The 27,595-nt window shown below is 36.5% G+C and overlaps 3 protein-coding genes across 7 annotated transcripts in view; 2 read left to right on the forward strand and 1 right to left on the reverse strand.

The window, feature by feature from the left end:
- Positions 1–24,235, forward strand: part of CCDC181 (coiled-coil domain containing 181) — a 55,758-nt gene extending 31,523 nt beyond the window's left edge. The window contains exons 7-8 of one of the 2 annotated variants that reach the window (XR_014256873.1): positions 19,768–19,855; positions 23,900–24,235. The gene's annotated coding sequence lies outside the window, so the exon portion shown is untranslated. Of the gene's footprint in view, positions 1–19,767; positions 23,086–23,899 lie in introns of those variants that run through there. The other variant, XM_082438229.1, reaches the window with a different exon arrangement.
- Positions 1,424–24,552, reverse strand: BLZF1 (basic leucine zipper nuclear factor 1). The gene is made up of 7 exons (XM_082438502.1): positions 24,243–24,552; positions 23,092–23,167; positions 12,921–13,360; positions 11,326–11,525; positions 9,178–9,306; positions 7,281–7,500; positions 1,424–2,792 (listed from the first exon to the last, which is right to left on the reverse strand). Exons 2-7 carry the CDS (start codon positions 23,120–23,122, stop codon positions 2,607–2,609), a joined length of 1,206 nt encoding a protein of 401 aa, XP_082294628.1. The 5' UTR covers positions 23,123–23,167; positions 24,243–24,552; the 3' UTR covers positions 1,424–2,606.
- A 174-nt stretch (positions 24,553–24,726) lies between these two features.
- The window catches only part of NME7 (NME/NM23 family member 7), a 242,747-nt gene continuing 239,878 nt past the window's right edge, over positions 24,727–27,595 (forward strand). Inside the window, exon 1 of one of the 4 annotated variants that reach the window (XM_082438536.1) lies at positions 24,727–24,872. In XM_082438536.1, coding sequence (XP_082294662.1) covers positions 24,870–24,872 — 3 coding nt within the window. In that variant the 5' untranslated portion in view covers positions 24,727–24,869. The remainder of the gene's footprint in view (positions 24,873–27,595) is intronic. The other 3 variants (XM_082438537.1, XM_082438534.1, XM_082438535.1) reach the window with 3 other exon arrangements.

Genomic DNA, 27,595 nt, shown 5'->3' on the forward strand with positions numbered 1-27,595 from the left:
TTCCTTCTGCTAGTTTTGGGTTGTTTGCTCTTTTTTTTCTAGTTCCTTAAGGTGTAATGTTAGGTTGTTGATATATGAACTCTTGTTTGTTTAGCTCAGTTAACTGTTATCTTTATTATTGACACTCTTAAACCAACAGTTGCAGAGGTGTGCCACTAGTTTGTGGTTACAAGAGTGTATGTATATAATTTTTTTAAGTTTTTTTTTATTGTGGTAAAATATGTATTACCTGATTTATGGTTTTGACCATTTTTAAAAATGTAAAATTCAGTGTCATTAAGTACATTCATATGTTGTGCAACCATCACCACTATCCATCTCCATAAATTTTCAACAGCCCAAACTGAAACTCTGTACCTAATAAACAAAACTCTCCATTCTGCTTTCCCTTAACCCTGGGTAACCACTATTCCACTTTCTGTCTCTATGAATTTGATTATTTCAGGTATGTCAAATAAGTGGAATCATATACTGTTTGCCCTTTTGTGTCTGGTTTATCTAGTATAGTGTCTTAAAGATTCATCTGTGCTGTAGCATATCAGAATTTACTCCTTCTTAAGGCTGAATAATATTCCATTGCATGTATATACTGCATTTTATCTATTCATGCATCAAAGGACATGTGAATTACTATTTTTTGGCTATTGTGAATAATGCTGCTATGAACATTGGTATACAAATATCCTTTTGAGTCCCTGCTTTCAATTCTTTTGGGTATCTACCTAGAGGTGTAATTGTTGGATCATATGGCAATTGTGTGTTTAACTGTTTGAGGAACTTCCATACTGTCCTCAATAATGGCTGCACCATGTTACATTCCCACCAGCAATGCGCAAGGGTTCCAGTTTCTCCACATCTTTGCCAACACTTGTTATTTTGCTTTATTGGTAATAGCCATCCTAATGGATATGAAGTGATATCAATTTGCATTTCCCTAATGATTAGTGATGTTGAGCATCTCTTGATGTGCTTATTGGCCATTCGTGTATCTTTTTTTGGAGAAATGTCTATTCCTTTGCCCATTTTTTAACTGGATTGTTTTTAGGTTGTTGAGTCATAGCCCTTTATTTATTCTGGACACTAGACCCTTAATAGATAGATACATCATTTGCAAATATTTTCCTCCATTGTGTAGGATGCCTTTTCATTCTGTTGCTTATTTCTTTTGCTGTGCAGACGGTTTTAATTTTGATGAGGTTTAATTTATCTATTTTTTTCTTTTGTTGCCTGTACTTCTGGTGTCATAGTCAAGAAATCATTGCCAAATCCACTGTCATGGAGCTTTTCCTCTATGTTTTCTTCTATGTTTTATACTAAGTAAACCTAAAGGAAAGGCTGAAGAATCAGTTGTAAATAGTATAAGCTAGATGAAGAATTGAAGCACATCATTCTGGGGGAAAAATAAATAAATATTCACACTAAAGAAGGTAGAGAAATTTATTGCCACTTGAAACTATAATTCAGATGAATCAGACCAAAACAAAACAGAACAAAACCATTAAGTTGACATTAAAACATATTGTTATTTGATCAGATTTGTCTTTTGAGGATTTCTTTACTGATAGGCACTTCTGCAACCACTTAGGGTAATTTGGTATAAACATTTTGTGGACATTTTTAAAGGTGTATAAAAGGATGTTTGATGATAGCCAGTCATAAGTAAATAATAATATATATGACATAAAAATTAATTGATGAATTGCATTTTTGAGTTTGAACAGTGTTCTAGAAAGATCCTACTTTCTCTGCCATATTTCATAAGTATCAAATTGGATATTCCTGTTGTGCTGCAATTGCCAAAATGAGCTCAATAGTTAGAATGTTTCTTCTATATATCAAGTTGCATCCATTCAAAATATGGAATCCCCTGCACAAAACCAAAATGAGAACATGTTTTGCTCAAGCATTTGTTAATGTGGCTGTAAAATATTTAAAAGTTTCCTAACATATAGCATTTATTTTTAAAGTAGTCCCTTCACCCACAGTATTTCCATAAGACTCTTTTGTAGCCCCTAAAAATCACCAAAAAGGGAAAGGACTCCTATCCCACTCCCTCCCCGACCCCTGCCAGCTACTTTTACTTTAGAGTAGGGGTCAGAAAACTTTTTCTGTAAAGGACCAGATAGTAAATATTTTAGGCTTTGCTAGTCATACAAACCCTGTTGTAGCTACTCAATTCTGTTGTAGCACATGAAACCAACCACAGACAACAGTACATGAATGGGTGTGGTTGCATATGACCCAAGGCTGTAGTCTGCCAATCCTTGCTTTAGAGTACAGAAATTAGTTTGCTTATGTAAAATATATAGCAAGATAGATAAATAATAAATTAGGGCCTAAAAGAAAGGTACAGAATCTTTTTCTTTTAGTCCTTTAGGAAAACCATCCTGTAATGCCTGTATTGTCTATTTTAAATATATCTACACAGTTTCATTTTTTCCTTACCCTGAGATATTTATTAAGAAAGGGTAATCCGGAGTCCAGTACATGAAACATCTTTGGGGATATATATTATTTAAATAGAAAGTGATAATACTTCTAGCATTAAAAGAACCCCAGCTGCCAAATAATAATGACTCTATAGTGTGCCTCCAACATATTGACTGTTAAAGGGCAATAAGTTCTCCCTGGCAGTGATTACAGCAATTGAAAGTTATATTTTCATATCTTGTATAGGGATGAAATCGTCCAATATTTTTCTTTGTAGCAAGTAAGGTGGTTGGTGAAGACTTAGAAAATGGATTATCAGGTGAGCTCTCTGTACAGCTTACTGGATCCAAACTGCGTAGAACCTAAGGAAAATAAGAGGTGATGTCAGATGTATGCAGTAAGGACTTAAAAGCCCTTGGTTTTATTAATATATAACTACCAATAAGTGCTATTTCATTAATATGTAACTGCCATAAAAAATAACATCTGAATGATGAATTTGATTAGAGAACTTATGCCTTTTCTCAAAAAGCTCTAAATTTGACAGTGATGTCAAGTTATATTACCTAGGTTACCTATTTTTAAGAATAATGAAATTACTCTTATGCATATTGATGAAAATATATGAAAACATAAAAGAAAATTAGGTTATATCAATCTTACTGTAAGTGATGTTGATTTTTATCTTTAATCAAAAAGTATGCACTACCTTTCTCCCTCAGTCCTTCATTGAGCTGCTTGGAATTGGGATTCTGCCTTCATTCTTCTACTGAAATGTTATTTCAAAGTTTTTGATCATTTACTTGTAAAATCAATGGTTTTCATTTCTCTTTTTCTAATTTATATGCAATATTTTATGCTAATGATCATGTTTTTGTTTCTTGGATTCATGGACACCATACTCTCTTAATTCTTCTTCTCCTCTGATTTTTCCTATTCTGTTTCCTTTACTGAGACCCACAACAGGAGGAACTCTTGGGTTGAAAAAAATTCTCCAATTAAGGGCAAGGATAACATGGCTGGCTCATAGCTCCTGTTTCTCATTTTCATATTCTTCCAACCATCATCATATGATGAGCATGGGTTATTGGGCAAAGGAGGCAGGTACTGGAATTGGAAAGGAATTGGGAAAAGCAGTGGGGGAAAAGAGCTTTCTCTCCTTCTATGTAAGGGTTATTCAAAACAGCTTTCAGAAATGGCTTGAGATGTCTGTTTCCCTAGCTCTCATTGTCCAGCAGGTTTTTGTCCTTCTAAGTTACCAATGCACCCGAAGAGCTATAGCTAATTTAAAAATGTCCTGGCATCATTTAAGAGCTACCATTCTATTTCAGTACCTCTGTTTTTCTACTAGATTACTGCTTTTTCAATTTAGTTTTTGATATCCTTCTATTTTTACAGAACGTGGTTAGATGCTACTGGACAGAGATAAAGGACTTATCTTAAAGCTGCTTATAAATTTAGAAGGGAAAATTATAACAGTACCCCAACTCGCTATATATGTTATTACATTATGTGCCTTTAGAGAGAGAAACAAAATGCCAAAGGAATACAATTAAAGGAGACCGAGATACCAGTGTAGATAGAAGGTTTCTAGATTTTAGCCTGAAAGTGATAGGGAAGGATCTTAAGCAGGGTGCCTTTCAGAGAGATCACTCTATACACAGCGGGTGGATGAGGGAAGGAGTGGGCACTAAAGTAGACATAGGAAGAACAGAGAAAGGGAGTTTACAGCAATAATCTAGCTAAGAAATGCTGACCTTGAAGCAATGTGGCTAAAAGGTCCAAGAGACACTAAGGAAGTAGGACTGTCAGTTTTGTTCAATGAGACAATACGGTGGATAAAGGATTGGGAGAAGGGGATGTAAACCAAGCCTTGAGGCTACCCACCATTGTATAGTGAAATAGGAGGGTGTAGGGTTACGTAAGCCAAGGGAAGAGAGTGTTTCAAGATATCAGGAGTAGTTAATTATACCAGATGCTACCGGCAGCAACCAGGTAGGCAGCAACACCATTTCCCAACAAAAAGAATCGAAAAAGAGAAACGATTTTGGATAAAGCTGATGAGTTTAGTTTCAGGGACTGATTCAGTAAACAGCTGAACACCTACTGTTGTACAAAGGATTATGCCAGACCTTGAGGAAATGTAAGACATAAGCTCCTTAAGGAACTTACAGTTTGGGAGAGAGATGGAGAATCAAACAATTGCAATTTAACATGATAAAGAGCTATACTAGATATATATATGTACAAAATGCAGTGGAAGCCTGGAGGAAGGAACATCTAGGTTTGCCTGTGGGATTCAGGGAAGGCTGATTCTTAAAGGCAGTATAGTGGTTGGGCAAGAAGAGAGATGTTGGGAGGGCAGTCCAGGCAGAGGGAAAGTATGTACAGAGGCATGAGATACAGTGGCCTATCTGTGGAATGAAAGTGGTTAAGACTGCTGGGATGTGAAGTGCAGAGGGTGGACACACCTGGAAAATGGTCATAGAGAAGGGGAACTGGAATAATGTAATGAAAGGCCTTCTCTACAATATGAAATAACTCAGGTTCAGTAATGAGGGAGACTGGGAGCCCTCTGAACAGCAGTACCAAGAATGATGGGATTGGCATTTTTGAAATAACTCACTGGCAGTGGAGGATGGCATGGAGGCAGGTCAAAAGCAAGGTGGGGATATTGGTGAGGAGGCTATTGCTAAAGTCTAGCCTGGAGATCAGGTGTCTGAACTTGGGAGAGGGGATAAATCAGAAGGAACTGATAGGACTTATAAAGGCAACAGGATTAGAGGGATGAAGGATATAATAATATTGATAGCTACTATCTACTGAGAAATTACTGTACCTATATTGGAAACTGCTACAGGCTTTATATGTATTATTTTATGGAATCCTCAAAACATCCCTATGTAGTAGGTATAGTTCGCTAAGCTAAGGAATACAGGAGAAGCAGGTTATTTTACTGTTTTTTTTTTTTTTTTTTCAGAATGGGAATACAAATGCAAAAGCAAGGAGAAAAGAGGTTGTTCTATTTTTAGCTGTCTATGGGATAAGCATATGGAGATGTCCAGCTGGATGTAAGTCTCTTAACTCAGGATAAAAACATCTCCTTTGAAGAAGTTGAAGAAGTCACAGTTGAAGAAGTCACAAGCATAAAGCTATGGGATTAGGATAGTCCCTAGAGAATACAGAAAGTCTGTTATGTAAGGAAAGGCTCAAGAGTGGGCACAGAAAGAGAATTCTGCCCCCCGCAGCCTCCATCAAACACTGAGAAAGAATGGTCACAGAAGTAGCAAAGAGCTGGGAGAGTATGTCGTTTCAGTAACTGAGGGAGTTTGAAAAGCATGGAGAACAGGTTCCTATGGAACAACAACATTTAAAGGAGGAAAATCTATGAAGAGGAGTTCAGAGAGGCAGCATGAGGTTCAAGAAAGAGTAATGTCACATGAGTAAAGGGAGTATCAAGGAGGCATGCTAGATGAAGTAAAACATGACAAAGTATTTAAATATTCATGACCTTTATAAGAGTACTTTTTGAGAACAGTGGAGCTGGAAGTCTATTGAGCTAAGCAATGGCCGGAGTTGAGGAGTGGATGGTATGTAAGTAGAAATAAGTACACACAACTTGTTCAAGATTCTTGGTTGTGAAGGGAAGGTCATAAGACCATATATAGAGGACTTAGGATAGAGGGAACATTTTTCCTTTTTAGATGGAAGACACTTGGGCATGTTCTTAAGCCAAAAGGAAAGAGCCAATAGAAGAACTGTTGGTGGGAGGCCTGATGAGGCTGAGGGAACATGCTATGCTTTGGAAAGGAGGAGGGACACCCTTTCCAGTAACAGAAATATATGTAAGGATGGTTGCCATATAGCTAGGCTTCTGGATAGCAAGTGGGACCTTGAGGGAATTTTCTGCCTCTGCCCTCTTTTTCTTCTGTGAACAAGGAACCAAAGTCATCTGCTGAATCTGAAGTAATAGTTGGATGGGTATAGAAACCAAGAAGGCAAGCAGTTGAACTGACACAAGAATGGGGTTTTCAGGGTACCTGAGAGAAGGATAAGAAAGAAACATATTTAAGAATATAGTCTAGGCAAGCTATGGCAGGAAAAGAAGCCAGGAGAGTTAGCTGATGAGATGAAGAAAAACAATGTAGGGCCCAAGGGAATAAAAATTATGATGTGATCAAGGAACAGGGGTATTCAGAATGATAGAATTGGAGCTGGAAAGAAAAGCTGAGATCACAGTTCATGGAGAGATGTTGAAGATTTTAAAAGTGGAGAAGTTCTGGTAATGACAAGGCCTATGATGGGGACATGGGAGTCAGATACTGAAGTGTAATGAGGGTGAACCTGGATGGCTGTAGAACTGTGAGACCACAGTATTTGACAGGTCACCTGCATGAGCCCTTAATTCACGCAGGACTGAAGGTACCAGGTCTACACTAATTGATTCTGTGGAGTCTGGCACATTCCCATCTATATGGGGAAAAAACAAGTAACATCTTAGACCAGAAGTAATCAATTATCTACTCTTGATTACTAAATTAAAAGTTCTACACAGTGGTTTTCATATCAAAATGAGCTCAAGAAAAGCATTATCAATGATTCAGTAGCTAAAAAATAGGTCCTCTTTAAAAACAACTACATTTTTTTCTCCTCAAGAATAGAGTGAGAAAATTAAAGCTCAGAGGAGGAAATAATTTTCTACAAGATCACTAGCTCATTAGTATGAGAATCAAATTTTGATCCCATATTTCCTAACTCCCAATGCCAAGCACTTTCCATTACAACATGTCACCTTTCAATAAGAGGACAGTCTTAGAGGTTCCACAGATCACGAAAGAGAAGTATTTTACCGTTTCAGCCATTTTTTCTGCTGGGGTGCTGCAGAATTCAACTGTTGATGGAAACTTTTTTTGACCATTAGTGCCAACATTTCCCAGAAGACGAGAATTTATTGCTTTTGCCAACTTGTGATTTGTTAACGCTAGTTCTGCTGTGCTGTGAGGTTGCGCGCTAGGGTAGTAAGTTTGCTCTCTTCCCCACTGCAAGGAGACCAAGAGCTCCTCCAACAACCTGCAAAGACCACACATGAGCACTGAATATTAATCAGAGGATAAAATATAAAAATCAAGAATGATGAATAAATGAGAAGCATATTTCTGAAATCATATAGTATCTTTCTCCTCTATCTTTCTCTCAGAGTTCAATAAATCAGGAAGTCTGGTAAAATAAGTCAGATTACAGAAAGCACTTATTGATTTTATGGTTATCTGGAAATCATTCAACAAACAGTACATTTTTTAGTTCTCATATTTTAGTACAGGTAAAATATAATAGTATACTCATACAGTATTATAGAACTACTGATTTGATTTGTGCATTTATTGAGATATTCATATGGTATATGTATATGATAATTTTTTGTGTGAGTTACATTGGATGATTTCTAAATGATAAACCAACTTATAATGCTTGGGATAAAACCTACTTGGCCATGATCTATAAACATTTTTATATACTGTTGGATTTGAATCACTAAAATTCTGTTAAGGATTTTTGCATCTGTATTCATTAGCGATATTGGCCTGTAGTTTTCTTGTAGTGCCTCTGTCTGGTTTTGGTGTCAAGATGATGCTGGCCTCATAAAATGAGTTGGAAATTGTTCCCTTCTCTATTTTCTAGAAAAGTTTGTGTAAATTTGGTTTTATTTCCTCCTTAGATGTTTGTTAGTATTCACCAATGGATCCATATAGGCCTGGGGTTTCCTTTACTAGAAGGTTTTTGACTACAAAGTAAATTGCTTCAATAGGTCAGGCCTATTCAGGTTATCTGCTCTTGAGTACTCTGGTGGTTTGGGTCTTTTAGGGAGATCGTCCATTTAAGTTGTTGAATTGATTAGCATAGTGTTGTTCATAACATCCCCTTATTATCTTTCCTATGTCTACAGAATCAGTAGTGTACCCCTCTCCTTCTCATCCCTGATACTAGTCATGTGTATCTATTTTTTTCCTGATTATACTGCCTAGAGGTTTTGTAAACTTATCTTTTCAAAGAACCAGTGTTTGGCTTTCTATTTCATTTATTTCTGCTCTCATCCTTTTCTTTCTTCTGCTTAATTTGCTCTCTGTGTTTCTTAAGAAGGAAGCTTAGATTATTGATGAGACCTTTTTTCTTTTCTACAATAAGCATTTAAAATTATAAATTTCCCTCTAAACACTGCTTTAGTTGCCTCCCACAAAATCTTATATTTTGATATATTGTGTTTTCATTCTTCTAATTTCCCCTTTGATTTTCTCTTGACCTTTACTTATTTGATTTGTAAGAAATCAACTACATAAAAGTATAAAGTACATTTAAGGAAGACTATCAATTTTGACAGTTCTGGTGCATACAGACATGAAAGTAAGCGCTAATACTGTAGAACAGTCCTCAAAAAGATCTCCTTCCAAAGGAAAGACCGGTATGCTTTTTGGCTTCTACCAAAAACCATACAAAACTGCTATAACTATAACCAAAAACTACTTTTAAATCCAGGGATTTCTTCTATTATAGATGTGACTAATTCTCTCCCCAATTAAGAATAAAAGAAGCATGTCTTCTGTTTTTTCAGTCCTTCTCCCTCCCCTGGGCATCTGTTTTAAAATGTATATGCTCAATAAGTTATTAAATGTAGAAATACTAAAGAACGATATCAATAACAAAAATTGCAGGAGAAAGGAGAAGAGTTCAGAATGTAAACAAGTGCCATACTTCTGCGCAGCTATCATTTCCTGACGAAACTGTTCCCGTTCACTCAGGAGATCTTGTATAGCACTCTGTGCATCACGGTTTTGACGCTGTAAAACTGCTCTGGAGTTGGTTAACTCATCTGCCATAACCCTGGAAAAGATTAAAACCTTACATATAGATTCTCTGACAGTGTTAAGAAGTTAACATACTACCTTTGTGACTGTCATTTTTAAAAACTTACAAAAAAGATTTAACGTTGTCAAATTACTTCTCAGTTTTTAAATCTTCACTAAAAAACATTTAAAATCTTTATGAGCTTAGAACTTATTAAAGGGACTCAATTAAAATATCTGTTTACAAAATGACAAAGGAAACAGTTTTTTAACTTTCCTATATAGTGACTTTGGAATGTACTTCAGTCTTACTCTAGATTAATCAAGTTTTGGGAAAAAAATAACATTATTTAAATGTTTTTTAAATACGGAAAACTTAAGAGAAAAAAATGAGTTATTTTTCTGCCATTCAATTACTTCTTTGTCCTTAGAAAAATATTAAATATAGAAAGATTTATAAAAAAGCAAAACTAAGTCCTTCTTCCTGTCCAACATCCCCATCCTTCTTTTATAATCAGTAATCAATAAAGTAACCAATACATTTTTCTAGAAAAAAATAATTTATGTGTATATCAACATAAAATTATGTGTAAAAATAACTATATTCATATTATTTACAAAAAAGGGATTATTTAATACAAACTTTTCTATAGTTTGCTTTTTTTCACCTAATAATTTATCTTGGTGATTTTTTTTCATATTAGCACACATAGAGCTAACTCATTCCCTTTTTTTAAAAAAAAACAGCTTCATGTTTTCTTCTGATTGGATGTACCAAAATGTATTTAACCAATTCTCTATTGATGGAACTGAAGCAAAATTTTGAAGTATTTTTATTCAGCTGAAAATCTTAAAACTAAAGTCTCAGACCACAGTAACCACTGAATTCCTTAAAATGAAAACAATTCTGACATTAAAAGATTAAATCAACTAAAATATCAATAAAGTTTGGTTTAATTATTATTGCCCTTAGAGTGTTACTATCAGCATTGATCAGAATGTTAAAAAAAAAGTTACATATTACAGTAATCTGTAAAATATATGCATGATTTGCTTCTTAAGCTGTTCAATGAGAATTAATTAATATTCATTCTAAGTCAATAAACAGTAAATTCATTTCGCCAAATAGATCCTATATTAGTACAATTAGAAAACAAATTAAGGATTTTAACAGAGTAATCAATTACTAGAAAGTATCACAGATATTAAAACATGAAAAAATACTTTCCTAAAAATTTATTCATTCCAATCAGTGGTTCTTAAGGTACAGGCTGGAAGCCTTTGGTATTTGTGAGAAAATTAAATTTAAATCAATAGTTATGAAACATACTATGTGTGAAGCACTTGGCTAAGCAATGGAAATACACAGATGGATAACACCCAGATCCTGTTCTCCAGTAACTCAAAGTTGGAAGGAGGGGATAAATAGACAATCATAATATATAAGAGAGCTTCCGAACTACCAGTGTGTCCATGGGCCTGGGGGTTCTAGGGCCTGGGGGTTCTAGGGGCCTGGGGTTCTCACCTCTACTGGAGAGTAGCCTCATACAGTATGCTATACAGTATGTCATACAGATGTTGTCATTTTCTGTTTGTGCATGGTGAGAAAAAGGTTGGGAAGCTCTATCATGTAGTAAAATGAGCTGTAAGAACAGAGCACGAGAGACAAAATATGATGTACGGAGTGGAAATGATATTTGAGTTCTCCAGATAGAAGGTGGGGAAAAATAGTCTTTTAAAAAATTTACGTATTTATTAATTGCATGAGTTTACAGTTTTGTTTTGATCTTAAACATTGTAGTAGGAGTGATTTCTACTATAGAAGAGTAACTCAGAATTCTGGAATGAGGGAGGAGATTTTTGATACCACTTTTCCATTTATGGAGACTGTATGACCATCCAGAGGAGGGAGAGTCCACATCTTAAATAATACATGAGGTACTCTGACAATTTGAATCAGAAATTTTCACACTACAATCTATTTTCTTGCATTAGGGGTCAAAAATCTGATAAAGCAAAAGCTAGGAAATGAAATAATATTTAAAATAGAAAATACCTGCTTGCAAGGAATTTACTTCGCCACACATCACACTGTATCGACATCCGTTCTAACTGTTCGGAAAGCTGAGCTATGTTTCGACCTAGGGCTTCGTTTTCTAAAATAAGCTGATTTTTCTCACGAGCTAGACGTTCAAAGTGATACTGAAGATCATCCCCAACAGAAGCCACCAGCAGCTTTTTTAACTCACGATTGACCTGGAGGAAATCATGACCAATACAACAAGCTCAAAGTGATGCCAGTGACTTTAATGCAGCAAAATGAACAAAAGAGAAACTGTGTTTCATGTAGTTTGGACCTCCATTACTAAAAGTGCGTATCAAAAAGTGATATTAAATATTTAAATTTCAAAATGTATACAACCATGTCTTTATCTCTATTAATCTACAGTCCATGTGGTTATAATCTGAGCCTCTTATTATAAGAGTACAAATCATTATCATAAAAATTACAACTGCCTCCAGTCAACACTTAAAGGCAAAATATTAGAAAACTGAACCAATCAATTTTGCTAAAAGATATGACAAAGTGTTTTATAAATCTTTTCCAACATTTAAAAATTGATTTCTTTGTGCCTTAGGATTTTTATTTTTAAGAATTTAAGCAAAGAAAGCAATTCACATGTCTATAAGCATGTTCTTCACATTGTTATCAAAAATGCAAAAAATTAAAACATAAATGTCCAATAAAAGGTATTGGTATATGGTGCAGTCATTGAAGAACACTGTTGCTATTAATAATGATATTTTAATAGAATATCCTGTATTAACAACTAAAAAACAACTAAAAAAAGTGAGTTACAAGGCAAAAATATACCCAGTATGTATAATTATGCATTTATAGCCAGATGGTATAATATAGGTAGCACTATTTTCATTGTTTTCTGTATTTTCTAAAATGTTTACAAATAAATATGTACTAGTTTTATAATTTGAAATTAGTTATTTAAAAATATATTAAAATATATTATTAATATAATAAAATATATATTATATAATAATATATTATTATTAAATATATTATTATTATATCTTTGTTAGTCACAAAGACTAACATCTAGCAAAAAGATGTATAATCTAACAGAGAGGCCAAGTGGGGCTGGTAAGGCAATTACTAAGATGTAAAGATTAAAGAAAGTGAATCAAGCACTATAGATAATTTTCCATTTACAAAGAAGATACTGATACTTACACCACCATTCTCTTTATTCTAAGTATTATCTATACACAGACAAAAATACTTGGAATTTATGGATTCTTAAAGCAAGGATTATTAACTAGTCTTACTTAGTCAATCTCTGGTCTGCAAGTTCATAACTGTAACCTCCTTTACAGCTTATAGGTGGTCTTGTCCAAAGTACCTCACATTGTCCAAAGTACCTCATACTTCAACCATGTTTAGAGGATAAGTTCCCAACATAAACTAGTTCTATTAGAGGTACTAAAGAGAATGAGAAATTTAAGAGGAAGTTTTTTAGATAAATGACAAGTTATAATGACATTGCAAGAGGAAGTGTTGTTTTCTAACATGCGGGCTCAGAAGGCCCAGGTATAAAGAGAGGTACTCATTAAACCTATTAAGGCTGTTCTTACCTCTGATTGTACTCTGAGCTGGTTTGAAAGACCTTCTTTGTCCTGTAGTAACCTCCTTTCAGAGTTCTTGAGCTTTTCCAATATATTCTTTACCTCGGATAGTTCCTTTCTGGGTTCTTCAACTCCCTCTGGCTGGCCAAGGAGTTCTCCTTTATGATGTCCCAGAGACTTAACCTTTGCATTTTTGTTGGGGATATCATGGGTTATAGCGGCTTTGGGAACTAATATTCTTACAGCTTCGACTTCCACTGCTTTTTCAGCGAGAATCTCCCCTAGCTGAAGAACGCCTGGGCTCTCTGATGGAACTGCTTTCTTTCGTGGACTTGGAAGGATGTGAGGCTTTATAGGTTGGATTCCAGGAGTAACTTCAATAGATTTAGGTGGCTCCTCAGTTTCCATTCCATCTCCCGCTCCTCGAATTGGGGATGAAGTAAGGATGACTATAGACGGGAAAACAAAACATAAACTACTTACTGAAAAGAAATGCCAGGAAAATGCTAAGACATGCTTTACCCTACATTCAGAATTCCTGGTACTGAAAAAAAGGGAAAAAATTTAGAGTAAAAATTTTCAAAACAATCATGTGTCAACAAAAGATGAACAAAGTCTTTCAGGTTCAAACTTTCCTTAAATAAATGGGTTCTTTCTTGGTAGAAACTGCAAGAGATTTGGAATCAAGGTCCGGCTTCAACTTCTACTTTCTAGTATAATCCTAAGTAAATAATGTAACCCTCCATGAATCTCTAGTTCCTAATCTGCAAAATGGAGATAGTAACAACTATGCTACAGGGTTGTGGTACGAAAGAATGTAATAAGATCAAATGCCTGGCATGTTGTAGACACTCAATAATATTAGTTAAATATAAAAATAAATATAAGCTATGTATATATGTATTTGAAAGTGTCTACCTCAAAATAGATTGACCTGTTTTTGTGAACTCTTAGCAAAGAATGCTTCACAAGCTATCCAACCAGATTCCTTAATACTCTCTCTTCTAGGCCTTTGTTTCTGCTATTTCTTATTCTCTTAAATGGCTTCTTTTGACACTTACTGTGATTCTCACTTGTCCCTTTAAGAAGTCAGCTTAAACTCTACTCTGCATTAAATTTTCCCAACTGTTCTAGTCTACTCTCTGAATGCCTATGCTACTTACTATCTCAAACATTCAGTTTGAATCTTAATCATGAACCATAATTATCATTTATGGGTTTTGTTATATGCTAAATCTTACTTTCCCAATAAGTCTGATAAGCACACTATGGCCAGGCATCATGCCCTAAACAAGTGGAAGGAGCATGGTATTATAGAAATGACATGAACTCTGGGATCAGCCAGATCTGGTTTTGAGTCCCATTTCCACGATTGCTACCTGTACAATCCTGGACAAAATCCTGCAATTATCTGAGCTTCAGTTTTAGCCTCCATGAAATGAATTTAACAGTACATCTAGGGTTACCTTATGTCTTAAATGAGAAAATGGTTAAGTAACAAACAACACTTATAAAAGATTTACCATGTGCCAAACACTATTCTAAATACTTTGCACATAACTCATTTATCCTTACAGTAACCCTTTGAGGTAAAGATAATTAGCTCTATTTTACAGATGAAGAAAATAAGGCACAAAGAGGTTCAAGAACTTGCCCAAAGTCATACCACACAGTTAGTAAGTAAAAGATGCAGAATGCAATTCTGGGCAGCCTGGTCCCAAAGACTGAGGCCTTAACCACTGCACACACTGCCCCTTCAAGTGTCAAAAGTGTCTTGCACAGAATTGCAGACATTCAATAAATGGTAGCTCCCATTCCTTTCCTCTTTAACACTTAATACATTGCTGCACACATTTACTAATTTGCTCAATTAAAATAATCTCCCCTCTGGGACTTCCCTGGTGGCGCAGTGGTTAAGAATCCACCGCCAATGCAGGGGATACGGGTTCGAGCCCAGGTCCGGGAAGATCCCACATGCTGCAGAGCAACTAAGCCCGTGAGCCACAACTACTGAGCCCGCATGCCACAACTACTGAAGCCCACATGCCTAGAGCCCGTGCTCCGCAACAAGAGAAGCCACTGCAATGAGAAGCCTGCGCACCACAACTAGAGTAAGCCCGCGCGCAGCAATGAAGACCCAATGCAGCCAAAAAAAAAAAAAATCTCCCCTCATATAAGACAAACCTGGCTAGCCGTCCTTAGTTTAGATAACCTTTGGAAGGCAGCTATGCTCACCACTATACTACCATTGCTCCAGTCAAATAACAAAAATTTTGTTTCTTTTCTCCTACTTTACCTTACCTCAAATTAAGCAGTGTAAGAAGTTTCATTGAGTCATCTTTCTCCAAGAAAGGGCTAATTTCACTAATTGATTCAAGAAAATAAGTGGTTTAGAGCTTAGAAAGTAGAATGGGAAATGTTGCAACCTTGAGGAAATGGCTGAGATGATACCTAACCTACACGGAGTTCTTGAATTAGTATATTCAGTAACATCCCTATGAGCTACAAGTTAGATTCCTTGCCATTTTACAAGTCCAGCATACATCTGAGAAAATGGAGGCCAAAACCTAGGAATGGTAATGATAATTAGCTTTTATTCAATTTATTATGTGCCAAGGACATAGTTCTAAGTCCTTCAGATGCATCAATATCATGTAATTTTTACAAGTTTCATGGGGTAAGCACAATAGTACCCATTTTGTAGATAGAAACAGAGGCTGTGAAAGGTTAACTAGCTTGTCCAAATCATCAGTGTCAAACTGGGATTTGAGTCCGAATATGACTCCAGAACTAAGCTGTTAATTGGTCTGGGAGGCCTTCCACAAACAGAACTATTGCCTCATCAACCTTGAACTTACTGCCTCTGCTAATAGCCCTATTTGTCAGGTTGCAAAAGCCCACAGAATTTATATAACAGTTATAGTGAGCTTAAAAAAATGCAGATCTGATCTGCATCAAACCCTTGAATGGCTTCCTATCACTCTCAGAATAAAGACCAAGATCCTTACCATGGCCTATACGGCCCTTGGTGATCTGGCCCCCTGCCTATCCCCTGGGTCTCAATTTATGCCATTCACTCCCTCAGATCCTAAGTTCCAGTGTTACTTGCTTTCTTTTAGTGTCTCAATAGGAGCAAATGCCTTCCTCTTCCTCTGCAGACATTTCTTCTTGGAACATTCTTGGAATCTTCTTCCTAACTTCTTCTCCCCTACTCATCCTTCAAATCTCAGTTCAACCTTTCCAAAGGGAAGCCTTTCTCTAATCTTCCATGATTAGGCTAGGTTCTTTGTTTACACGCCCCTAAAGCAAAGACCCTGCCTTTCTCTGTTTACCATTTATCAAAATGGTAAACATTTTTTTCAGTGTAATTAGTTATATAGTATTTGTGCCTTCCACTAGGATATAAGTTCCATGAGGGTAGGGACTATGTGTCACTCGTTTACCACTATATTCTTAGTAAAGTGCCTTGTACCCAGAACTCTCTATCTGATGAACAATAAATGAATGGAAGCAAGAGGAGGGGAAAAGGACAAGCACATATAACAATGGTGATGATAAACTTTTGAGTTTTACAGGCAACAAACATGCTGCTTGGTGCCTAATATTGGCCAGACATTGTATGAGGTAGTGGGGACCTCTATGCTTAAGAAACTTACTATCTAAACTTGAGGAGACAGGACATACATGTAAAAAGATAACATGTATTACTGTGTAATATATAATAAGTTTGCAATAAGTGGTAGAAAAATATTTCTACAGAAATTTGATTTCTACAAAAATGTTAATTGAACAATCATGGACTATTGATCAGTCTTTGGTGAATTCATTACTATCTAGCCAAATCATATATTCATATGATTTGAATGTATATATTTACAATGTTGTGTTAATTTCTAGTGTACAGCAAAGTGATTCAGTTATATGTATGTATACATTCTTTTTCATATATTTTTCCATTATGGTTTATTACAGGATATTGAATATAGTTCCCTGTGCTATACAGTAGGTCCTTGTTGTTTATCCATTTGATATATAATAGTCTGCATCTGCTAATCCCAAACTCGCAATCCATCCCTCCCAGGTTTCTACTTTTTAATAAGCTTATTTTTCTTCTTCTTCCAAACTTAGTTATATAGATACAGAACCTACAGAGTAGAACAGATTATCATCATACACAGTCACATATCTTCTGGTTTCTATTACTATTTTTAAAAACATTACATGATTAAAAGATATTAAGAAGAAAAAATTACGTATATTCTCATCATTCTAAAATAACTTTTCATTACTTCAAAATTTTTATATACTTATATTCATAATTAACTTTATAAGCTTAATATATTTTTCTATTTTGCTAGTCTTCATATTTTCATTTTATGACTATATTATTCCTTCAAGTTAATATAGCACTATTTAATTAATTACTATTTTATTGTTGGATGTTTAGACTCTTTCCAATTTTTTATTATAAAAATGCTTTAGTGAATATTTTTATGCCTACAGGGTTTTTTTCAAATTCTGAATTGTTTCTTTTGAATAAATTCCCAAGAAGAGAATTAATGTGTCAGGTGAAGATCTGCATTGTCAAACTGCCTCACAAAATAACCCTACTGACGTATCAGTAGATCTATTACTTATGTCTTTATTTAGTTTTATTTTTTGCATGCTCCATATCCATGAGCTATTGCAATGCTTAAAAGTAAATAAGAAAACATTCTAAAGTGTTTAGAATGACACAGTAAGCACTCATTAAGTGTTACCTCCTATTGCTTTTATTATTATTCTTTAAAAAAATCTAATAACTTTGGATCTTGATTAAGGGGAGAAAAAGCATAATATCATAAAATGTAATTGTGCCTTTTATTCTCTTATGCTAAAGTTTTACAAAGTTATATCATCAGACTTTAGGACTATTTTTTCATTTATCAGATTTTTGGGGACTTTTTCCTAAGTATGTAGTAATGTACTGGAATTCCTGAGTTATATTACACAGGAGGTAGAAAGACATCTGAAGTATAATTAAGGTGTTCTATTTAACAAAACGTTTTATATTAAAATAAAATATTTTGTCATTTCTGTATTAAATGTTAACTAAGACATACCTTGAGCCTTAGGACTGACTCTACCTTCAAAAAGATGAACAAAGGAACACTTCCGAAAGTGAAATAAAGGGTTTGGTACTTAGTTCATGCTGTAGTACATCAGCATGGAGAAGGAGAATCCCCACTGAACTGTTTTAAAAATAAAGGCCTATTCCCATGCTTTTAAAATATGTTTTCAAGTTTGTCTAACTCTATCTCGTGCAAATTTAATTTCGTCACTAAGACATTCTGGCATTTAAGAAGTAATGTAGAGTCATGAATTAACTACAGATTCACAATAAAAAAACACAACAAAAAGACACACTAGAGCTATGCCATTCAGGCCCACTGAAGCTGAAGAAATAAGAAGCAGGTGTGACATCTGTTAAGATTAAATACGATTTCTAGGCAAGTCATAACATTTTTGATTTGGAATTTTAGGTAATGGAGATTCAAGAACAAATCACAAAATGGTTAATGCTAAATTTAAAAGGCAAAGAAACAATGGGTATTTAACAGAAATCTCTTTTCAAACAAAACTGTCATAAAATTCCAATCAAGAAATTCAATCAATTTGGTTCAAACTCAATTTACTCTTCCTTAATTTAAACTGTTCTACTTACTCAAGCACTTGTGAGTCCCAAAGCTGTACCATATCTCACATGGCAGCTCCCTCTTTGTAACAACTGTGCTTCTAGCTACTGTGCACAGGCAAGGAGGCAAGGGGGGATCAGGGCTTTACATTTTCTCGCCCAGTAACTTACTTTCATAATTCTATTTTTTCTGTGACCCACATAGAAACCTTTATTACATATGCACTAGGCCCAATCCAGGGCACATTCATGAGCAATTACCTTCAGTCAAGTGGGATGACAGTGATCTATGGTACCAGCTCTGTAATTATGAGTAATGTTTAAGTAAAGCAAAACCTCAATCCCTTCCCATTCTTTGAAGGGAACCAACAAAACAATTCTTTAATTACTCATCAACATTAACTTCCACTAAGTTAATTAACTTCCATTTACTTCCATTAAGTTAATCAAAGAATTAACTTTTAATTCTTTGATAAGTGATCACTTATCAAAGAATTAAAACATATCTAAGGTTTATGGCTCATTCTCACTGCCTTTCCCCCAAATTGGTGAAATGTAGCAAGAGAACAAATAATACTGTACAATAGGGGTTGGCAAACTTTTCCCATAAAGGGCCAGATAACATTTTAGGCTTTGTGGACCATGAGGCAAAATTAAGGATACTATTGATATACAGGCATTTATATATGAAGAGAAAAAACAAAATTTTAAAGATGAAATTCAAATTATAATAATTGAGTGAAGTTTTTTTTTGTAATATAGGTCTAATAATGAAAAGAAAAGAGTTCTTTTTTACTTGGGATAACACCTGGCTTAAGTGCGATTCAAAGTTCGTGTTCCCTATTATCAGACTGCAAATATTCTCAGCAGGCCCAAGAGCCATAATTTGCCAACCCTTGCTCTAGAATACTGAGGCAAAAAGAACATTATTTTATAGTCTGTTATGAAACAAACATTTCTCCTTCTTTGATAAAACTGTAAGTCTATGAAGACAGATACTCAGAGTCAGCAGGATGGTGTAATAAAGCTAGACTAGACTCTGAGTCAAAAACTTCAGTCTCCACTGCCACACACTGTGTGACCTTGGGCAAACCACATAACCTTACCCTCCCCCCCACCCTACATTGCTTTCAGAATAATGCAAATACAAGAGTGTTTCAAAGTAATTTGTTTCTCTCCTAGACTAAACTGTTGAGATCTCCTCAGGGCAGGGACTGCCTCCTAATCTTGGTATCATCAGCTTAATGAAATGGTGCTTGGTGCAGAAAAGGTGAGTAAATGCTTATGGAAGTTCATCAATGTTAACATTAACACACCACCTAGAAGATTTCCTTTTAACATCCAATAACTAACTCATTCAAAAACTGCTCAGTTTTTTTCCTCTACACGAAATCATTAATTACTAACTCATAATCTGACAAACTTTTCAGATCATATGCAGATTCAGTTATAAAACAGTTAAATTAGGGATCATCACTTGGTAATTTTAAATTAATATTCTTTTATATGTCACCAGTATCACCCAATGAAGTTTACTTACCACTAAATTAGAAAAATATGCTATAGGCAGTGGACTTAAGAGTCAGGCCCACGTTTACTGACGTGGAATCCAAACGTTCCTTTTGTCACAGGCCCCGCAAATAAAAGAGCTTCCCGGTCAAATAAGTGTGGGCAGTGCTGCATACCACGTGTATCTCTTTGGAGTTGCACAGTGTACATTAGTATATAAAAGGCTCTGAAGGGTCCTGTAGTATAATCTCTCCCTTAGTCCAGCATTTCTCTAATTTATCTGTCCATGGAATCCTTCTTCACCTAATAACTATTGTTCCACAGACTTAAGAGTTAAAAGTTAGACTATTTTATGGAATTATAAATATTTGAATATCTCAGACCTTCCTATTTGGTCTATTTTCACTAAACTGTCTGACTTTAATCCCTCTACTTCTTTTTTTTTTCTTATAAATTTATTTATTTATTTATTTTTGGTTGTGTTGGGTCTTCGTTTCTGTGCGAGGGCTTTCTCTAGTTGCGGCGAGCGGGGGGCCACTCTTCATTGCGGTGTGCGGGCCTCTCACTATCGCGGCCTCTCTTGTTGCGGAGCACAGGCTCCAGACGCGCAGGCTCAGTAGTTGTGGCTCACGGGCCCAGTTGCTCCGCGGCATGTGGGATCTTCCCAGACCAGGGCTCGAACCCGTGTCCCCTGCATTGGCAGGCGGATTCTCAACCACTGCACCACCAGGGAAGCCCAATCCCTTTACTTTTAATTTCAACCTTGCTTCCCCCAAAAGTTTTGGATTCAAATTCTAATTTTCTAATTGTTCCTATGTATTGCATGTTTCCCTTTCAAAAAGCCTTAGCAGCAAGGACACATCCCTCTCATGATGACAGTATTGCTCAAATGTCTGCTGAGAAGAAGTTCTGTCCCTATAAGCCAATCTTGCTTCTTTTCTGAGGCAGTTACAGGAAATGCAGGCAACTGACAAATGTCAACCATATAAGTGCACTTTTCTCAGGCCATGTGATACAAGTAACTCCTCTTCACTAACAACAGTTTAAATGATATTAAACGAAGGATTAGGACTAACAGCTGAATTATCTACCTCACTGTAAAATTAAGATCAAATGAAATAATGTATGTGAATGTGCTTTATAACTCTAATCCTCATTACAAACAAGTAACAACAAATAAATAATTTCACAGAGGCCTTGCAATAACTAACTTCTAATTACTAATGATAATGTTGTATTTAGTTTTTTGTTTTTTGCCAAGTACCATGCTAACTGCTTTCACAGTAGTTATGATTCAATTGCTCTTATTTCCCATTAATCCCCAGCTTATTACTTTCATTTCAGTTTCTGGTTTGCTTATTCTAATACTATAAAAAGCCTCTGGTGACCCCGAAATGCTCTTGCACTCAGCTGAATTAAATTCAATTAAATATTTATTGGCATGATCTTCGCTGTCTAAACACATTTAAACCCCCTTTAAAGAGTTTGCGTTTGGAGATGTGCTTGCTGCAAAACTGGCTTCTAGAAAATAGTATCCCATCTCTCACTGACAGCTCCAACCTCCACAACTCAGTCTACCCAAGAATAACCTGAATCAAGAGGAGCTCACTTTGGGACATGCTAAGACTGTTATCTATGTCTAAGTGAAGATAATCAGTAGACAGTAAGCTACAAGGGTCTGAATTGCAAGGAAAGAGATCTGAGCTATAGATAGATTTGGAAGCCATCCTTATAATTACTAAAGCTGTGAGAGTAGAAGAGAAGGAGGGCTGAAAAACATTAATATTTAAAAGATAAACCAGAAGAAGAGGAGAATTAAAAAGAAACTATAACTAGAGCAGTGGTGTCCAACAGAACTTTCTACAATTATGGAAATGTTCTATATCTGCACTTTCTAATACAATACCCACCAGCCACATGTGGCTACTGAGCACTTCAATGTCGCTAATGTGACTGAGAAACTGAATTTTTAATTTTTAAAAATACTAATTTAAGCTCAAATGGCCACATGTGGCTACTGCATTGGACGGTGAAGGGCCATAGAGTAGATGGAAAATAAGAGTAAAGTCATGGAAATCAAGGAAAGAAAGTATTTCAAAAAGTGGGAATGATCAATAGTATGAAATGTTATACAAAGGACAAGCAAGGCAGGACTAAAAAGTAACTACTGTAGTTATTAGCAAATGTTCTGAGTTGAATTGTGTCCCATCCATACCTCAGAATGTGACCTCATTTGGAAATTAAGTCATTGCAGATGTAATTAGTTAAGATGAGATCATACTGGAGTAGTGTGCACCCTAATCCAATATGATTAATGTCCTTATAAAAAGGAGAAATTTGGACACAGAGACATACATGCACAGGGAGAATGCCATGTGAACAAAAAGGCAGAGATCACTGTGATGTGTCTACAAGCCAAGGAATACTAAAAATTGCCAGCAAACCACCAGAAACTAGGAGAGAGGCCTGGAACAGATCCTTCCCTAGTGCCTGCAGAGGGAGCGTGGCTCTGCCAACATCTTGATCTTGGACTACTAGACTCTAAAACTGTGAGACAATAAATTTCTGTTGTTTAAGCCACCAGTTTGTGATACTTTGTTACAGCAGCCCTAACAAACCAATGCAATAAGAAAAAGGTCTTTTATACCTGCTAGTTGTTTGTTCATCTACCCAAATCTTTTAAAATGTATATTCTTATTTATTTAAATCTTAATCTTCTAGTGGACAGAGAACATGGCTATAAAAATTTGCTTTTACACTACTGTTTAACAGTAGTAGTCATCTAATAAATACTACCAAATGATGTTACTATTCACCTGTATATCTGTAGTACTGAAATGTAAACACTGCATTAAGAAACAAACACGAAGAGATATGAAATACAAATGACTCCCAAGGGCTCTATGGGGTTTGGTTACTTGGCTCAAACATTCCTTCGTCCTATCATCATAAATTTCATGTTTTAAAAACAATTATTAGTAAAAGAAGAACACTTACCTTTGGTTTCTAAGCTTTCAAGAGTAGTCATTTTTTTCACCAATAAAAATGCACCCCAAGACTTCTACTGAAAAACCTAAAAATGTATAAAATGAAAGAATTAAAACAATACCATATAAACACATTCACTAAGTCCCCATAATTTAAATACTGTGATATTCTCCTTCTGCATTTAATAAGGCTGCATTTAGGAGGTGTCCCTTATAGCCCTTTTTCACAAGGTGATATTGTTATGGTTACCAAATGTCTCAAAAAAATTAGGGGTGGTTTATTTTCAAATTTCTGTTTCAGTGTATACTGTAAATTACCACCAGTATATTCTAAATTATCAAATGTGTGTCCTTAAATTTAGCTCAGAAAGAGTACTGTAGTTACTGTAGGGGCTTTTGTATCACTGATATGACACCAGGAATTTAAAAGTAATTAAAGTAATTATGTTCTCAGTAGACATTATTGACACTATTTTGTTCACTATATATATCAGAGAGGAGCTTCTGTTCAGATGTTTAACAAGCGACAAAAAATTCATGATAATTTGCACTTCTTGGTAATAAAATTAAAATGGCATAGCATATGCTTTCAGAAATGTATGCATGGTCTTACAGTATAGGCTAAGATTCAGTGGAGAAAGTGAGAAGGAAGGTGATACTAATGCAGTGATTATGAGTATGATGAACTGGGACACTGGATGACAACTGGTTTCACCACAAAAATGATCACTCGGGTACTCGATATAACTCGGCATAGCGTCTCCCACGACTACCTTCCTCAAAAGTCACAAACCCGCCTCCTATTGTTCTGAAAACAGGTCTCCAAAGACCCTTCGAAAGAGCAGTGAGCCCTCGGAAGATGCGCAGCGAAATGTACGAGCACAGCCAGTGTCGGCCGGCAAACACCAAGGGAAGGGGGTGAAGGATGGGTCTGGAGTGGGTAACAGGTATGAAGGCGGCAGGATGGAAGCGACAAGCCTGTCAACCTCTGCAGTCCCCAGAAGTCGAATCCCAAGTTCCGTGCCTGTCTGAACAAGCCTTCCTGGAACAACAGCCAACCTTTCCTTAACCCAAAGCGACTGAACACCAAACTTCAACTCAGACCGCCGTACCGTTCCAAAATGCCCCCTCTTAGTTACACAAGTCCGTTTTTGGACTTACCTCTCAGACTCTTACTCTTCCTATTGCAGGGGGTCTCACTTTACAGGTTCTTCGTCTAGATCTCACTGGGCTAACTTCTCCACACACTACTCTTGCATTCTGAAGCCAATCCGCCCAGGCCTTGGTGACATCAAGCTTCTGGTTCACAAATAATCACTTCCGATTACTCAGGGTTTCGTTTCCGGAATACTTTTCCAAAAGAAAAAGGTAAACACACTCTGTGGTGCGTTTAAACTCAAGTAACACAGAACATCTTCTGTAAGACTTCAGTAAGTGAAAACTGGATGAACCCTTATTAAAAAATAAAATGTAAACTATTTGGACCCTAGCCGCGTATTAGTTTGAACTTCCGGGTTATCTGTCGGCCAAACGGAAGTGATGATGCTGGCACGAGGTAGGCGGTGTTCCGTCGCCCCAGGCGACGGAGTGAAGGGGCGGGTCTGTCGTTTGGGTGGGCGGAGCTGAGTTTACTTTTAGCCAATAGGGACGAAGGGGCGGGCAGTGGCGGCCTACGCAAAGTACGGCAGTAGGTGGAGCTCTGTTGCCAGAGTAACCCGGCGTTGGTGTTGGTGGTGTATCCTTCCTGTCGCAACCATACCTGTTTCCTTGTGCTGAGATCCTGAGGTGATGGTGAGTGCCAGGCGAGGCCAGAACGGCTCCGGGGTCTTCTTTACTCCGCGTCCCAGGTCCTTGGTTGTCTGGGCAGTGAGAGGCGTCCGCGTCCCATCTGCCTTCACCCCTTTATCTCTTTCTCCCTTTCCAGGAGCAGTCCCTGCAATTTCCTCTCTTTCCCTATTTCCTGTAGCACTCTGAATTCCACTTTGGTACTGCTAAGCCTCGAGAGTAATATGACAGAAAGTTTAGGGGTAAGACACTGAGTCTAATAGTCTGAGGTGAGAAATTATTTCGAACAAACATTTAAAATGTTTTCATTTTTCATCATTACATTTTTTTTTTTTCAAGCTCCCAGCTTCACCTTAACGCACTTCATTTAATAGTATGTTGTGGTGTGTGTATAACTTTCTCATTACTGATCCGAACCTCCCTAGTTCCTGAAATCTTTGCTTTCTTGAGTGGCCGAGTACTGTCCCACACCCTGTCTAAGGGCCATATAGTAATAGCTGTATTTTGCATTAGCTCCCTTCTAGCCAGTTGATTACCTTCTAGGTCCGTGCTTTTAAACAGGAATGCCCCTCAAGATCACTTGGTGATCACTTCTGGAAAATTCACTTGCTAGAGCCTCACCCCCAGAAATTCTGAATAAATAGGAATGGGGCTCCGTATTTGCATTTTAAAAACGCCTGTAGATAATTTTAATTCAGTCACGTGTTTGAAAACACCAGGGTTCTAGTTAATTCACTTAATTACCAAATATTTTAAACACAGGTAAGGAACTGGAGGATAGAGAGATGACTATTGTCAGATGAGTATAGCTATGAACTTAACAGAGACCCACCCACTACCCCTTCTCCAGTACTACTCAGCAATCCATTTTATTACTCCAATCTTCTGCTGCCCTTTTCCTTCTGAGCCCTTTCCACACCTTCACTTTACAAACCCTGTCCCTTCCCCTCCATTCTAAGCAGATGACAGAGTCTAACAGTCAATTTCTTTAACCTCATGCCCTAACCTATATATTGATCTATATTTTTTACCCATCATTCGGTCTTGTGTTTCTAGTTGATAGAAACAGGTGTTGAAGGATAATGCTTCCATCTTTGCCCTAAATCTTATTCCCTCCCATTCCTTACAAGACTTTTGCTTCAGGTTATAGTTCTTCTTTCCTGTGCTTTCAGCCTCTTCCTCTCCATTTCCTTCTCCTCAGTGTTCAAGTCATACATCTTAAGGAAATGAAATAAAACAAAAGCCCTTCCCCTTCCTGTGTTTATCCAGTCCTCCCATCAATCTATCAGTAAACTGCTGGAAAGAATAGTGCTTCCATTTGTATCAAATTCTGCTCTGTCACTTGCATCCTCAACACTCTGTTGTCTGAATTCCTCTCTAATGGCTTCATGAAGTCGTTCTTGCTTAAATTTCGAACGGCCTTTTAAGTGCCAAGTCCAGTAATTTCTTCTCAAAATTTATTTTATTCAGCCTCTCTGACAACTGAAGCTCATGGTTATTCATTCCCTCTTTTTTTCCACTGGCTTTGCCTGTTTTTAAAATGTCATTTTCTGGGACTCACTCCTTAATTAATTTCACTTCATAGTCTATACATTTTCCTTGGCTGATTTCATCCACACACAAGAGTTCTACTAATGCCTAAGCATTCATTCTTGAATTTCAGTTTCATCTCAGACCTGTTAAGGCCTAGTTGCTTCCTGGACATCTCTACCTGGTTACCGCAAAGGCCCCTCAAACTTGTACTTACCATATTCAGTCGAAATTATTTGCTCATAGATTTGTCACACTTGCTAAACTGTGAACTGTTAGAGGAATGGACCTTTCTTTTGTTCACTGCTATTGCTTATATCACGGCAGGCACTCAGATATTTGTGAAATACGGTTTTTTGGTGCCTGTCTTTCAGACTCCCCAACAACCCTAAAAGCAGTGAACTCCTCCTCGCACCCTCTGTCCTGGCTCGAGTTGTGTGTGGTGGCTCTTTGAGAAATTGCGTGGTCAGTGAAGGCTCGTCGGAGGAAGAGACTTTTGTCTTGAAGCCTGAGTGATAAAGTGCAATGATCTGAGGGAAGGGTTCTAGGCAGCACTAGCAAAAAGATCAAAAGAGCTTCGAGTATCCTTTCTCTGTGTTCAGTCTGGCCATGGACATCTGTACTCAATCAAAGCTGATGGTCTCCATAGGTAGCTGAGGATGGAGTTTGTTTGCTCTGCTGGTGTGGCTTCCTGGTCATTGCAGTTAAATTATCTGCATCTGGTTTGTTACAGTTCTAGCTTCTAGCACCAGAATTGGGTTCTGGCTTCAAATTCTAGCATCACCTGTATCTTGTGAAGCAGAGATAGGCAACTGTAGTTAAGGATGTCTCACATGCATGCTGTTTAAGATAAAGAATATAATAGAGTCATCAATTTATTTACTTTTGTGCATACAGAGAATAGAGATGATAATTCCAAGACTCTTCTGATTAATAGATATGAATGTTACATATCTTCTAAAATAGAGCATTGATTTGAATACTGTTACCCAAGATGAACTGCTAGTATAAGGCCTTTAAAGATGATCAACTGTTCCACAAGAATTAGACTAAATAAATGTCTCAAAGTTGGTGTTGTTTTAAAACAGCCTTCAAAGAGAGTTTCATGATCGCTGAATAAAGAACAGGATTTTATTCCATGAATTGTTTTTCAGTTTTCAACTTTATAAAGTTTTTTCTAAATAGGTTTACTGTCTTGC

The sequence above is a fragment of the Balaenoptera physalus genome (assembly GCF_965194825.1).
Source record: "Balaenoptera physalus genome assembly, chromosome: 1".
NCBI classification, from domain to species: Eukaryota; Metazoa; Chordata; class Mammalia; order Artiodactyla; family Balaenopteridae; genus Balaenoptera; species Balaenoptera physalus.